Source organism: Marmota monax, unplaced genomic scaffold, assembly GCF_021218885.2.
Source record: "Marmota monax isolate L192 unplaced genomic scaffold, Marmota_monax_Labrador192_F-V1.1 WCK01_AAM20220418_F8-fsc00107, whole genome shotgun sequence".
NCBI lineage: Eukaryota > Metazoa > Chordata > Mammalia > Rodentia > Sciuridae > Marmota > Marmota monax.
The window spans coordinates 1,999,829-2,014,022 of NW_026693761.1; the positions used below are offsets into that span (position 1 = coordinate 1,999,829).

Here is a 14,194-nt window from a genome sequence, read left to right on the forward strand (position 1 = left end):
TGGACATACACACATAGCAAAAAACAAATGGCATTTAATCCAGAAGGAAAATAAATTGATTTAAAGTGTTTTAAGGTGCTTGTATTATTTGGGAAGAAGTGATAGTATTAATTTATACTGTAACTCAAAAATAAATGTTTTAATTTCTAAGGTTATCTTTAAAAGAGTGAAAAATAGTATGACTAAACGAATAAACACAGTAGGAATGTGGAACGATAAAAGCATTCAGCTGGCCAGATGGGAAAGAGGTGTATAAATATCACATAGCAAATGGGGCAATTACAAAGAAACTGCCTTAGAAAGATGATAAATTTGAAATTAATTATCAATAATTACATCATCATCAATGGACTGAATAACACAATTAAAGACAGTATTATTTAACTAGATTTAAAAAAAACTAATTACATCTAAAATGTAAAGATGCAGAAAAATTTGAACATAAAAAAAATGGTGAAAGATCAATATAAACACTAAAAGAAAGGTGATATGGCTCTATTATAACAGAAATATAGGCTTTAAGGCAAAAACACCACTACCAATAAATAGGCACTTTAATGAAAGTAATATATGATAATTATGTACATAATAATAATGTATCAAAATGTTTAACACTTTACAGAACTAAAAGAGATATAGACAAATCTACCATAAGATTTTAACACAGACCCCCTCTATTAATTGAAATAAGCATACAAAAATCATGCTAGAATATTTTAATAATTAACAAAATTAGCTTGATTAACCTAACTAGAACTATACACTTAAGTTTAAAATACACCATTTCTTAAATGCATGAGAAATAAAAATTCCTGGGGACAAGTCTAAGAAACAAAAAACTATGAAGCATTATTGAAATAAACTGAATAAGAAATTAAATAAGTGAAAGTGTATATCATGTTGTTTGTTTGAAGACACATCATTTAAGAATTTCAAATTTTTTATTTAATAAAGTGATACTTTTCTTCAGCCTAAAGGAAAGGAAAACATACAGAATCCCCTGAGATTTTACCTAAAAAGCAGCATCCCAGAAAGCAGGTTTTAAGGGGCATTGGGACAAAGTTGCTTTCTGTTTGCTTGCTGTTTGAATACAGTTTATTTGATAAAATAGTTGTAGGTGTCAATAGAAAGATCAATAGAAAGATCAACCTGGTGATGAAAAAATTTACTAATTATGAAAAATGTAACATGTAGGAAAGCAACTAGGTAATAGATTAATTAGTTTTTTTACAAGTATATGTAATCTTCAAATCATTATAAACTTGTAAAGAGGGAGGTTGATATTTTTAATAAGAAAAGCTGCATCTACTTCCAGCAGAAGGAACATCAAATCCTCTCAGGGGTGGGGATATTTTGGTGGCTTCTTTCAGTTATTATAGATCAAACAGGTACACACTGTTTTTTGAGCAGAAGGTTTCCTTCACTTAAAAAAAGACTATCATTACTGAGACTCTTGATGTGTGAGATTTGAAGTTCAATGAAGAGGGAGGAACTGGGAAAACATGTCGTATAGGAACCAGGAGTTTCCCCAAGTGGAAACCTTTTTCTGAGATATACTAATATTTGAACATCTCTGAAAACCTAGTGTAATCTTAACTTGGTTAAGCTAGCAAGATAGAACCCCAAAGAACTTGTAAAACACACAAAGAGTATGGGCTGGAAGACTCTGAACTTATGAGCTCACTTAACACTAAAGTCCCAGATCCTGTCCTAGGCAAAGGCTAGTTCTACAAAGGGCATGTGGGTGATGCTGAACCACCTTTGACTTGACTCAGATATTTTAGCATTTCCAGTGTGCTATGAGACAGAATGGCTGCATTCCCCTTGAAAAGAGTTGGGCCATTCCCAAGGGTAAACAGGGAATCCTGGTCCATTTTATTATGAAGCACCCAGAATATATGGCTGTTCCAAAGCTTTTTGTCTTTAAGAAGGTACATTTGAGTTTTTTTTCTTTCCATGCCCATCAACAGGTCTTCTTCAAATCACCAGGAAAGCTTTAGGACAGAAAATTTAACGTGCCAGACGTTTCTCTTTAGAGAAAGAACTCACAGAAGTCCAAACAGCAGCCTTACCCCCAGGTTACATCTCAGAAGCAAAGAATCAGATACACATTAGGTAGATGTAGGAGCCACCTGACCTACAGGAGCCTCAATATGGGAAATGCCATTAAAAGAGCCTCCTTACTCAAGAAAGCTCAGATAGTCTTTGTTCACTTAAGATTCTTCCCAACTTAGTGCAATTAGGCAGTCATCAAGCAATGTGCCTAGTAACATCATGCTAGAAAGTTCTTATGCAGAAGAGGAAAGTGCTTTGTAACAGCAGTGTGGTGGCATCTGCCATAGCACACAGAATCCCTGATAGTGACGAATCCTTCAGATTCAAGCAGCCGAATTTCTGGGCCAGGAGTAAGGATAGAACATCTACTATTGATCCTTGCCTACATAAATTGTTGACAATAGAAGGAGTAACTTCAAAGAGAGCAGTAGACATTCTTGTTTTAAACAGGATGGGGTCATGAAGTCACATTTAAATATTCAAAAAGATGTGACCTAATTTTGTACTCCAAAGAATCAGCTATATAGTGAGTGAAAATGAAATTGAAAACCAGTTTTGTATAAAATATCAACACTCTCTTCTTTGAAAATAATTCACATTTCTATCATTTCTGATTTTACAGTTTCTTTTCTGCAACTATTCCTTTCTCTTTCCTTAGTCATAACAATCACTCCTACATGCCTGGAATTCCCCAATAAAATATAATATAGAATACTTAGTTGCCAGAACTAAATCACAGTTTCTCAGTGTCTTAGAATGATAACATCTATGGTCTTACCATTCCCAATATTCTACATTTCTACGATTGTCTTTCATAATATTTTCCTTTGAAAAAAGGAAACTTTTAATCCATAACTCTCATTTCTCAGACAATATGGGTTGGAGACATGAACTAATTTTAGCCTTAATCTAAGACACAATAGAGAAGAATATTTCCAGAAAAACAAAAGATTTATTTCATTAGTATGAACAAACAAAACTCTACACATTAGTTAAAAAAATAAAAGCCTCAGATATCCTGAGTGCATAGGAAAACACTAAGGGATTCAAACCTACCCAAAGAGTTTCTTAAAAAGTTTCATCAGTCCCACTGGATTAACGAATTTGCTGACAATGAAATGTTGCTTATTAAAAATATATTCCATTATGTTGGCATGTGCAAAAAAATGAAAACCAGAGGGTAATTTCTGTGTAACAATCTGTAAGGAAGTATAGCAGTGGAAATACTTGAAACATTCTTTAAACATGCAATGTCAATTGAGTTGAGGTTATAATTGCACTTTTTGTGGACAATTGGCAGCATGGGGCCTCTTTGCAGAATTTTTCACTTTCAATTTACAGGATATTATTATTATCAGTGTTTGTTAGTTAGGTGGAAAGGAACCCTAATGAAAAATCCTAGTATCATGAAATTTCATCAGAACTGTTCTTTTATTTTCTCTACCCATTTCAGTTTCTTGACATTAGTTACTTAGATGTTTTGGGAAACAGGATATCTCAATTCCTGTAAGTGATATCATGATAAAAGCTCTGAGAAATGGTTCCTACTCAAATTCTGCTCTTTAGACAAAATGGTCAGAATTCAGCTACCCTAGAAGTAGAAACCCTACACTAGAAGTAGATCATAAAGAGCAGAAAAGACTTTAGCTATCTTGTGATGTGGCACCAAAATGAGTTGTAAGGCAAAAGAAAAATACACAGGTAGATAGATACACAGATGTTATCTCAGCAACCAAAAAGAAAATTTGTTAACAAATTATAAATCCTTTACATTTTCATCACTAATATTCATCAAACTAACCAATACACTAATAGAATGTGGAATTAAATCATTGTAAATTATGCATTTATTATACACTCATAATTATTCTATATTTTAAAAGTCTTTCAGGGCATAAATATAATCACATGTTAAAATTCCTACAGAAAAAAAATGTTACATTTAACTTAAATTAGTTTAAAATCATCTTACCTGTGTAAAAAGTATAAACTGAGCAAATTGCCAGGGAAGCATAAAAGCAATATTGGAAGCACAGAGTGCAATGAAATGTTTTCCATTATTGTGTGAGGTCCTTAAATGGAAAGAAATGATACCAGTAAGTCTTACCACAAACATAGTCAATCATTTTTTAAAAATAAAGAAAAAGACTACTTGCAAAATAATAAAATCTAAATGATCCCCTTACCTTTGAAAAAACAGCTAACTTTGGAACTCAGTTTACTAAAAAGAACTAAAAATGCCTTGAAAATGCCCAGTGTAGAATAACTATAATTAAAGAGTTTTAGGAACAATATTTCAAAATTTATAATTAGATAAAATATTTTAAATATAAAAGTTTATTTCCCTGTAAATATGCCTGAAATTCAGAATTTAATATCCCAGGGAAGGTCAGAGATAGGACATGACAATAATCTGGCATGCCTCACAATGTTTTTCCTATATGCATACACATAATGTTTATATACTACTATTTTTATGTTTCAGAAAATAATGAGGAAAATTATAAGTGCTAGTGGGGAAATAAGTTAACAACTATGGAATCATTTTAAGGCAAAAAAAAATTTAAAAGAACAAATTAAAAATAGTTCCAGAATGTAGTTAAATCTTTATGGTTGAAGTTTAAATTGTCTGTTCTGCAATACTAAAACACATTGGTAACCAATTCCTTTTATCACAGAAAAGTTGAGTATATTTAAGAATCTGATAAAAGAAATACATATATTTTATGTAAATAATAAAACAGCAACAGTTCCTTTTGTAAAAGCTGTACTGGGTTTTGACAAATCCTTATATAAAAGTAGATAACTTTTCAAAAACAGCATTTAAAATATAATGTCAGTAATATTATCACAAAATATTCATTAAGCACTTGGTGATCTTGCATTTTATCAAGCAAAATCATTTTTTACTAAGGTGTAGAATATAGCACATGCCTTCAAGAATAATTTTAAAATATATAAGTAGGACATTTCAATCCAGGAACCCCTGTCTGGACAGATTAATGTAATTTCAATAAATCTTCCTGGTAATTTAACTGGTAAGGGTTGGCGGAGGTACTGGCGGTTTCCTTCACTATAATCTTTCAGAGGAGGTGATGTACCAACCAAACCTACACAAATCTGTATATAGGAAGCAGACTCCCAAAGACAAATTCAACACCAAGATAAACTTGTCAGGTATGTGACACATCAGAGGTTAGTCTGCTCTCTCTCAAGATTTGTAAGCACATCTGGATGCATTAGTCGCCTTCATTTAATCAGCAATCATATAAGGCCTTAAATATTTGCATGGGAATATGCTAAGTGCTCTGTGGTTAAAGTACAGTACGGCATAGTCTGTGCTTGGGTATACTTTAAAAAATATATATATGTATATATTTACACACATACATATATGTAGATGCAGACATTTGTGTACATAAACATGATTCATAAAGTAATACTTTTAAGAAAGAAAGAAGATATATGTACACAGACGATTTTCATATAAGATGGAAACTGCCAGGGATTCGAAAATGAAGCAAAATAAGGCTCCCTCAGAGTTTGGAGTGATCATTATTTCATTCAGTGAGATCTTACCACTAACATTCTATCAAACTTATTCCTATGACAGTTATTTATAGTACTCTGCTACTAATTTTATATTGTTTCTCGGAACTCTTAAATTTCTGAAATGCTTCTAAACTTAATCCCAGCCAAAACTGTGTCTAAGAAAAACAGCTGAGATGACACTGGCTGATTGCTAGAAACACCATTAAGAAATAGGGGGGAATATATATATATATATATATATATATATATATATATATATATATATATTTCTGAATAGGGGGGAATATATATATATACATATATATATATATTCCCCCCTATTCAGAAATTATAACACATAATCTTTATCTAACACAGTATTTCCCAAATTTTTACACAGAGCACATTTTTCATGGCACCTGTATTAATGCTCCATCAAGACCACATATTGGAAAAAAGATGGGTCAGAATACAAAAATTCAGTCCTTGCAAACTATATATAAACACATAGATTTTGATCTATGAAGATATAATGTATTTATCTAAAACCTGTAGCCTAAACTCTTAAATTGAGATTAATTTTTACATAGTAATTTTTAGGTTATCATCTTAACTCTATACTAATTTTATTTATTTATTCATTCATTCATTCATTTATTTTTATTTTGGGCAGGGGGAAGTACTGGGGATTGAACTCAGGGGCACTTGACCACTGAACCACATCCCCAGCCTTATTTATTTATTTATTTATTTTGTATTTTATTGAGAGAGAGTCTCACTGAGTTGCCTAGTGCCTTGCTTTTGCTTAAACTGGCTCTGAATTTGTGATCCTCCTGCCTCAGCCTCCTGAGCTGCTGGGATTACAGGTGTGCACCACCACGCCCAGCTCTTTATTTTTAAAACAACTTAAAAAAATCACCTATATTTGGTAATTACAATTCAATATATTGAGTAAATTTTTATAAACATAAGTTAGAATTTATTTCATTTTCTTGTATAAATGAAAATTACCTGAGAATCATAGTTAAAATATACATCTGAAGAACAAGGAATGGATATGAAAAACTTTCACGGAGAGGTGGTGTCCACATTACACGGGTAGCCTGAAATCAGTAAAATGCTCAATTTATGTCATGTTCCATTACAACAAACATTATTAATTTAAAACTTAGGGGTTGGCTTACTTAACAAATTTTAATACTAGGCTCACTAGATCCTATTTCTGTGTCTAAGAAAAACAGCTGAGATGACACTAGTAGAGCTTCTCAGGTTTGGGAGCTCACTTCCACACAGCCATTAAGTAGAGAGTGATTAACTAACTACCTATTCCAGAAATCAGTGAAAGATACTTCAGACCAAGCACAAGGAAACCCAAAGGCCAAAGAAGAGGGTAGGGATAGGGACTGTGAGACTCCTGGACCAGGTCCACGTGCTAGTCCTGCAGGCTTGATCCTGGAGTTTCAGGCTTTGAGATGTGTACCTTTCCAAAAAATATGTAATGTCACCTAGGGCATTTGTAAATACCAAGATACCACTGAATTTATGACATACATCTTTAAAAGAGTTTACTGCAAATTTTAAAAACTGAAAAAAATCTTTTACATGTTGATCACTAATATTCATCAAACTAACAGACACACTAATAGAATGTGGAATTATATTATTTTCTTAAATCATACATGTACATAAGCTTTGTAATTATCCATATTTTGAAAATTTGGGGGTGTCTTTCTCAAACTAATGCATATAATAAATTATTCATTAAATTTTCGTATATACTTTAACACTTTCTAAGACGTATAGGTATATGAGTCAGAATTATAAAAAAATTTTATCAAAGATTCTGAGGGCTGGGGATTTAGCTCAGTTGGCAGAGTGCTTGCTTTGCATGCACAAGCCCCTGGGTTCAATCCCCAGCTTCACAACTAAAAAAAAAAAAATGAAAAAGAAAAAAAAGAAATTATGGAAAGAATTTAAACTTTTTAATTTGCAAGAGTCTTTTATTGTTGTTCTTCTAAGAAATCAAAATTGTAAACCTTCAAAGATTAATTATGTTAAAAAAGTCAACTTGGGCTAACAATGTAGCTCAGGCAAGGCAGAGCACTTGCCTGGCATATGCAAAGCCCTGGGTTCATCCCCATCACTACACATGAACGTGTGTGCACGTGCACATACACACACACACAAAGTCAACTCATACCACCAGCTGTCTGTCACACTCAAGTAAAAGGCTTTTTATGTTAACAGATACCTGAATGACAAGGCATTTTTTTTGCTTTAAGTTAATATATTTGAAGCATTTTATGTGCAATTTTTATTATTCCCTTATATAACTTATTAACCCACTTACAACAGATAAAAAGACTTTTCTCCCATGTAATCTGTGCCATTCCAAAAGTTAGCAGTAAGATTCTTTTTTATTGCCACATCTTTGGCATCTAACGGAGTTTGTTACATGGTATATACTCAATATTTTGTCAAGTGAATCAATGATATTTCAAGTAAGTTTCTATGAGCTCTTTTTTAGGCAATTTATGTTGTTCTGGGATGAATTAGTAAGCTAATTTCTATCTTAAATTTAGCATTTGTGTTTGAAAACGGACCATGACATGATAGAAAGAAGTGAGACAGTTGGGTGGCAATGCCTCAAGTGAATGTCATCAGGCCTGAGGCCCCTTCCATCCTTGGATATATGCAATGGCATAAGGTTTCAGTTATGCAAGATGAGTTAGTCCTATAGCTCTGCTGTTGTACAACATTTTATTAATGTCACATACTTAAAAATTTTTTAGGAGAGCAGGTCTTATGTTCAGTGTTCATGACAATTAAAAGTTAAGTACATATTTTATAAATAGAATGGAAAGTGAGGATCTAAAACTACACAGATATAGAATGAGAAACCCAGCTACATCAGGTAGTGAATCTTGGATAAGAAACTAATCTAAAATTCAGTTCCATAATGTGTATGGTGAGGAAAAAAACTACCTCCAAAGATTCGTCAGAAATAAACAAAGTAAAGTGAAGTGCCTGACTTGACAAGTACAGTGTTTCCTCTTTTCTACAGAATATACGTGAATATTTACTAAAACCCATGCAAGATATTTCATATATTTAGTTCTAATGATTTAAAACTTTAAATCAACACAATTAAAATATCAACTTACAACATAAAGTTCTTTAAAATATTGCAAAATTACAAATAATATGAAATTACATAATATTTTAATGATATTTCTTTGTTCCTATACAGACCCTAATTTTTTCTAAAAACAAACCTCTCCATGGTTGAAAAAGAAGCACAGTACTGTAATTAGACCTCCTAACTGAGTCCCACTGTTTTATAAAAAAAAAAAGAGCATAGTTACAATTTATGTATTGTAAGTTTTCCACAAAACTATATTAGAATTTTAAATCATGGTTATCCATACTTAAAACATAATAACAGTAAGCCATTACTTGTAAAAAAAAATTTAAATACTCAGGTAGTCAAAGTTTTAACCTTGAATGTATAAAGAGACAAAACAAACATATAACAATCTAAATTTTAAAATTTATTATATTTAAATATTTTCTGAATGATGATATAAGGTCTGAACATGATTATTTTTTAACAAACAGGTCAGCATTTCAGAGTCTGTATTCTTCAAAAAAATGCAAATGGAGATAAATTTTTGTCTTTTGAAATTGGATTTAAGGGACTGAAAGATGATACAAGAATCTAATAGCTTCATTTGATAGTAATTTCAAATTATATAAGTCACTGCAATTATTCTATTGTTGAATCTGAAGTAAGCAGTAATCAGAATACAAACATCAGATCAAGGATGGCTAATAATCATCAAAGATTAAGAGCCATTTCTTTTCTTTTTTTTTTTTTTTTTGGCAGAGGGTACCAGGGATTGAACTCAGAGGCACTCGACCACTGAGCCACATCCCCAGCCCTATTTTTTGTATTTTATTTAGAGACAGGGTCTCTGAGTTGCTTAGCACCTCACTTTTGCTGAGGCTGGCTTTGATCTCACAATCATCCTGTGGGTCCTGGGGATGGATGTGGCTCAGTGGTTGAGTGCCCCTGAGTTCAATCCTTGGTACCAAAGAAAAAAACAAAAACAAAAATAGGAAAACTAATGGGGAATCATCTGCTATAGACAGACTCACTAAAGGAAATTTAAAAAGGAAGAAATTGAAAGAAGCAGTGTGAGAAACAGAGAATTCATTCTAATAGGAACTAGGAGCATGTGAATGAATCAAACATTTGAAAACAAAAACAATGATAACATGGGCTGCTATGGAAAGGTAATAGGAATACTAAACTAGGGTACTAACATGTAAGATGTGAGAGGCTGTTTTGAAATATTGTCCTAAAATACTTCACATTGATCAGAAGGGAAAAGATGTCAGTTCATTTTAGACTTATCAAGTTAGATGTGCATGTTAACATTTTATGGTTAATTACTAACGGAATAGAAATAATCTACATTCCAAGTTAATGCCAGTGAAGGAGGGTGGCCAAAAATTCCCCAAAATTTCTATTTATTTTGTTGCTCATATGCTATAATTCCTAGTCTCTTCACAGTTTTGGTGACATTTTTATAGCCAATATTGGTTATATCTATGTATTTCTTAAAGACTAGTGACTATTAATGTATTTGGTATTCTAGAACTTTGTAAGCAATTTACAGAGACATATTTGCTATTTTTATGGACTTTTCTTCATGCTTACAAGATGATTGCTGGAACTCCAAGAATCATAACTAAGTAAAAGCAGGAAAAAAATAGAGAAGGGGCAGCTGAATTTGTCCTTTTGTGACAAAGACAATGCTACACTAGCTGTAACCATGGCTGATTTTGCCCTATTTTCCACTGTGAAAAGTTAGTTCATATGGCTCTCCCAAGAACTATGGAGAGTGAGGGCAAAACACATGAGTGTTATAATTAATTCCAACTATCATCAGAGACTGAGACCACTGCTACTCCAAATAAAACTGTGGTACTTCTATCAAAAAACACAGGCTAACAAATGTAAGGGTCCATCATAAGTGATGTATAGTTTTTTTTTTTCATAGCTATCTTAATCTCACATTTACAGAGATTAAAATATGAAATAATTTTGCTATTAATGCCAACCAGAGTTCCCCTCTAATGCTATAGTAATTTTATGCATAAACTAGAGACATTTTCATTAAAAACTTTGTTAAGAAATCTTAAGTTAGTTTTTAAAATCCCCACACAGATAAAAGAGAGGCCTTTAAAGATATTTCTGTGACATTTTCAGTTTCTGGTTGTATTAATAATGGTTAAGCCTCTGAAAACAATAAAATAAATGTACAAACTTTCCTTCTACTAATCAATTAACCTCATTAATTGTCCTCTTCATTTAATCAAGAAACATCAGCCAGTCCTTATAATCTCTTTGTAAGATCTTTTAATTCAGTAGTCTTACCTCAGGTATGTACCATATATGAAGAATAATCCCATCATTAGTCCATTTAAAATAAAAATCACAGCAACATAAAAGCAAGCGGGGTCTCCCAATCCTTTGAAAAAACACAAATTATTCAGTATTTAATGAACAAATGTTATAAACCAATTGGGCATACTTTTCTTAGTGCTTTGTAATCAAGAGCTCATGAATCTGATGAAAGCATATGCTTTTCTAAATACCTGCTTTCTTTAATAGTTACAATAATCTTCACCCTTGTACATGTTTCTTTTTTTTTCTTTCCTTAGTACGGGGAATGGAGCCTAGGGCCTCGTGTGTACCAGGCAAACACTCTAACACCAAGCTACATTTCCAGCCTCTATAATGTATTATGTAGTTACATTTATGCTTTATTATAGTCACACTTATACTATGATGATTTGTTGGAATTTCACACTAGTTTGTCTGCAACTCTCTACAGAACCACTTCATCAATTCCAAGAAAAAAGCCATATCTTGTTATACTAATTCATGTCTTTTGCCAAGCTCTGGGATGAATAAATATAGTACCCCACCTCAAGGAGCAACTTAAGCCTATATGAGATGATCCAGTTATTTGAGTAATTATTGTATGTAGCAAGAATATTAACATATCTTGTATGTTAGATTGTGTTTTTATGTATAGCACTTTGTGTGTTTTATAATCATCATTTCATATAATTCTTAGATGAGATTTATAAGATTATTGGGATGGAAGTATTCTGTGTTGATATTGAAAAAAAAACAGAACATAGAAAATTACTTGCTAAGATGTGCTCAACTTGTTGGATCTAAAATCTGAAGTCTGGTCCATGTGATTCCTTCTTATTCCTGTTCACTCCTTTCTGCCCACTGTAATAACTTCTCTGGTTTTACACACCTCTCTTCAATGCTAGACCACCCTAGCCTGTCACATGCTCTCAATCTGCTTCCACTTCCTTCACCTCAGTGATTATCTATGTAGAGATGACTCCAAGTCGATTCCAGAATGCTCTTCTTGTTCCTAACGTTATACATCCAGGTAGCCACTTGACACCCCCACTTTGAGGTCTCTCAATTACCTCAAATTAAATATCCACAATGAAATGTAGTGATTCAACCTGCTACTTTTCATGTTTCCTATCATTCAAAGGAACTCAAGCTACAAACCAAGTAGGGTTACATGGCTCTTCATTCTCCCTCTTCTCTCCCATCAACTGCCAAATCATGTTTATTCTACTTCCAGAATCTCTCTGAAATCCAGGGATTTCATAATATTTTTCTACAATTGCTTGCTGAGACCACAGCCTTCTTTTACCTGGCCTTACTGAATCCACCTGCACCTTATATTAATGGCCTTTCCATATAGCTGTCAAAGTCATGTCTAACATGTGAACCTACTAAAGTTCTTCAATGGATAAAGTACAAAATTCTTAACCAGCATCTGGCCCATCATGATCTGACCCTTGCATGCATTCCCAGCATCATTTCACACCAATTTTCTTCTCTATCTCTGTGTTCCACTTCTAGTCTTTCAGTTCCCTCTTGCCTCCGGACTTTTGAATATGTTGGTCCCTATTCTTGAAGCATTTCTCTCTATTTCTCTTGAAATATTTCTCACTCCTAACCTCAGCAAACTTATTTTCTCATTTGTAATATTTACCACAGTTCTAACACTTAACAGAACTCTAATAGTATACAGTTTATGAGATCAAGGACACGTGTCCACTAGTCAATTGCTATGTCCCAAGTGTCAAACAGTAACCTGTTTACTTATTGTGAACTTAGTAAGCATTTCTTGTGTTCCTTATAAGGTGATGGTTTTTCATCACTCAGAAAAAGTTATATTTCTAATTGATTGAGTCTTTTATTTAATGAGGCATTTTCTCCATTCCTTTATGTTGTAAAAAACATAATTTTCCCTCAGACAGCAGTTTAGTTTTAGATTTTATAAATGTCATGTAAAAAGAATCAGTAAAATATTAGGGAAATGTAGATTTATTTTTTATCTTAAGAGCTGAATGTTAAATGTAAATACATCTATACAAATGCATTTGTAAAATATAGTCAAGTAGTCATTCTGTGGAGAATCTAAAGAAAAAAGCAACTGTAAAAATGTTATGCAAGTAGATGTATATGACTTTGAACTAAAGTCTTTAGGGACTTGGATTGTAAAAGTGCTAGATTACAAGTATCTTAAATAGAAATGACTATTACATGTCCTGAAAAACTGTTTAGATAAATTCCAAAAATGTTTCTTTGACAAAGACACCAGTGTAGAAGATACATAGGAAGAGTTTAATTAGAATTATTCATGGACTGTGAGCACACAATAAAACAATATTTCTAATAAAATCAAGTATTGTATTAGAAATATTGTATGTGTAAGTATGTGTGCATAATTAAAGTTATATAATAACTATTACTAGCATTGTTGAATTGTTTAATCTATCCTCAACATTTACTTATTGAAGTCTTTATTTTTCTTCAGTATTATCTCATTCTGAAATGGAAAACTGATTTTTACTCAAGATTGCTTTACACTGGCCAGATGCGGTGGCTCATGCCTATAATCTCAAAGGCTGTGGAGGATGATGCAGAAGGATCATGAATTCAAAGCTAGCCTCAGCAACTTGGCAAGGTCCTAAGCAACCCAGCAGTACCCTGTCTCTATATAAAAATTGGCTGGGGATATGGCTCTACAGTTAAGCACCCCTGGGTTCAATCCCCAGCACCAAAAAAAAAAAAAGAAAAAGAAAAGAAAAAAAGATTGCTTTACATTGAAGTGTATTAATACTCAAATAAGGAAATACAGAGCCTTCTCAGAAATCTACTTGAAAGTGTAAAATACTTATTGGGGTAAGACATTTCTAGGGTGTTCTAGAGGAAAAAAATAATCACAGTAGTTTACAGTAATTAAAAATGAGTCCTAACACTCTGAGATGTTTATGGAAACAGCAAGGACAGCACTGCAGCATTTTAGGAAGAAACATGCCTTCACAGCTTTGAACTTCGTTAAGAGGTTCTACTCTGGTGACATTCCAGCAGGTCTTAGTTTCTACCCCAAATAAATCCGTTATTCCCACGAATGTGCGATACCAGTAGGCTATGATTACCTATAAAAGATAAAAACAAAAAGAGAGAATGGAAGAAAATATACTCTCTTAC

General features: G+C 32.6%; 1 protein-coding gene across 1 annotated transcript in view; it reads right to left on the reverse strand.

The window, feature by feature from the left end:
* Positions 1-14,194, reverse strand: part of Dpy19l2 (dpy-19 like 2) — an 80,292-nt gene that overhangs the window by 43,213 nt on the left and 22,885 nt on the right. The window contains exons 5-9 of the mRNA XM_058584444.1: positions 14,022-14,142; positions 11,030-11,123; positions 8,862-8,919; positions 6,598-6,689; positions 4,028-4,127 (exon numbers count right to left, since the gene is read on the reverse strand). Coding sequence (XP_058440427.1) covers positions 4,028-4,127; positions 6,598-6,689; positions 8,862-8,919; positions 11,030-11,123; positions 14,022-14,142 — 465 coding nt within the window. The remainder of the gene's footprint in view (positions 1-4,027; positions 4,128-6,597; positions 6,690-8,861; positions 8,920-11,029; positions 11,124-14,021; positions 14,143-14,194) is intronic.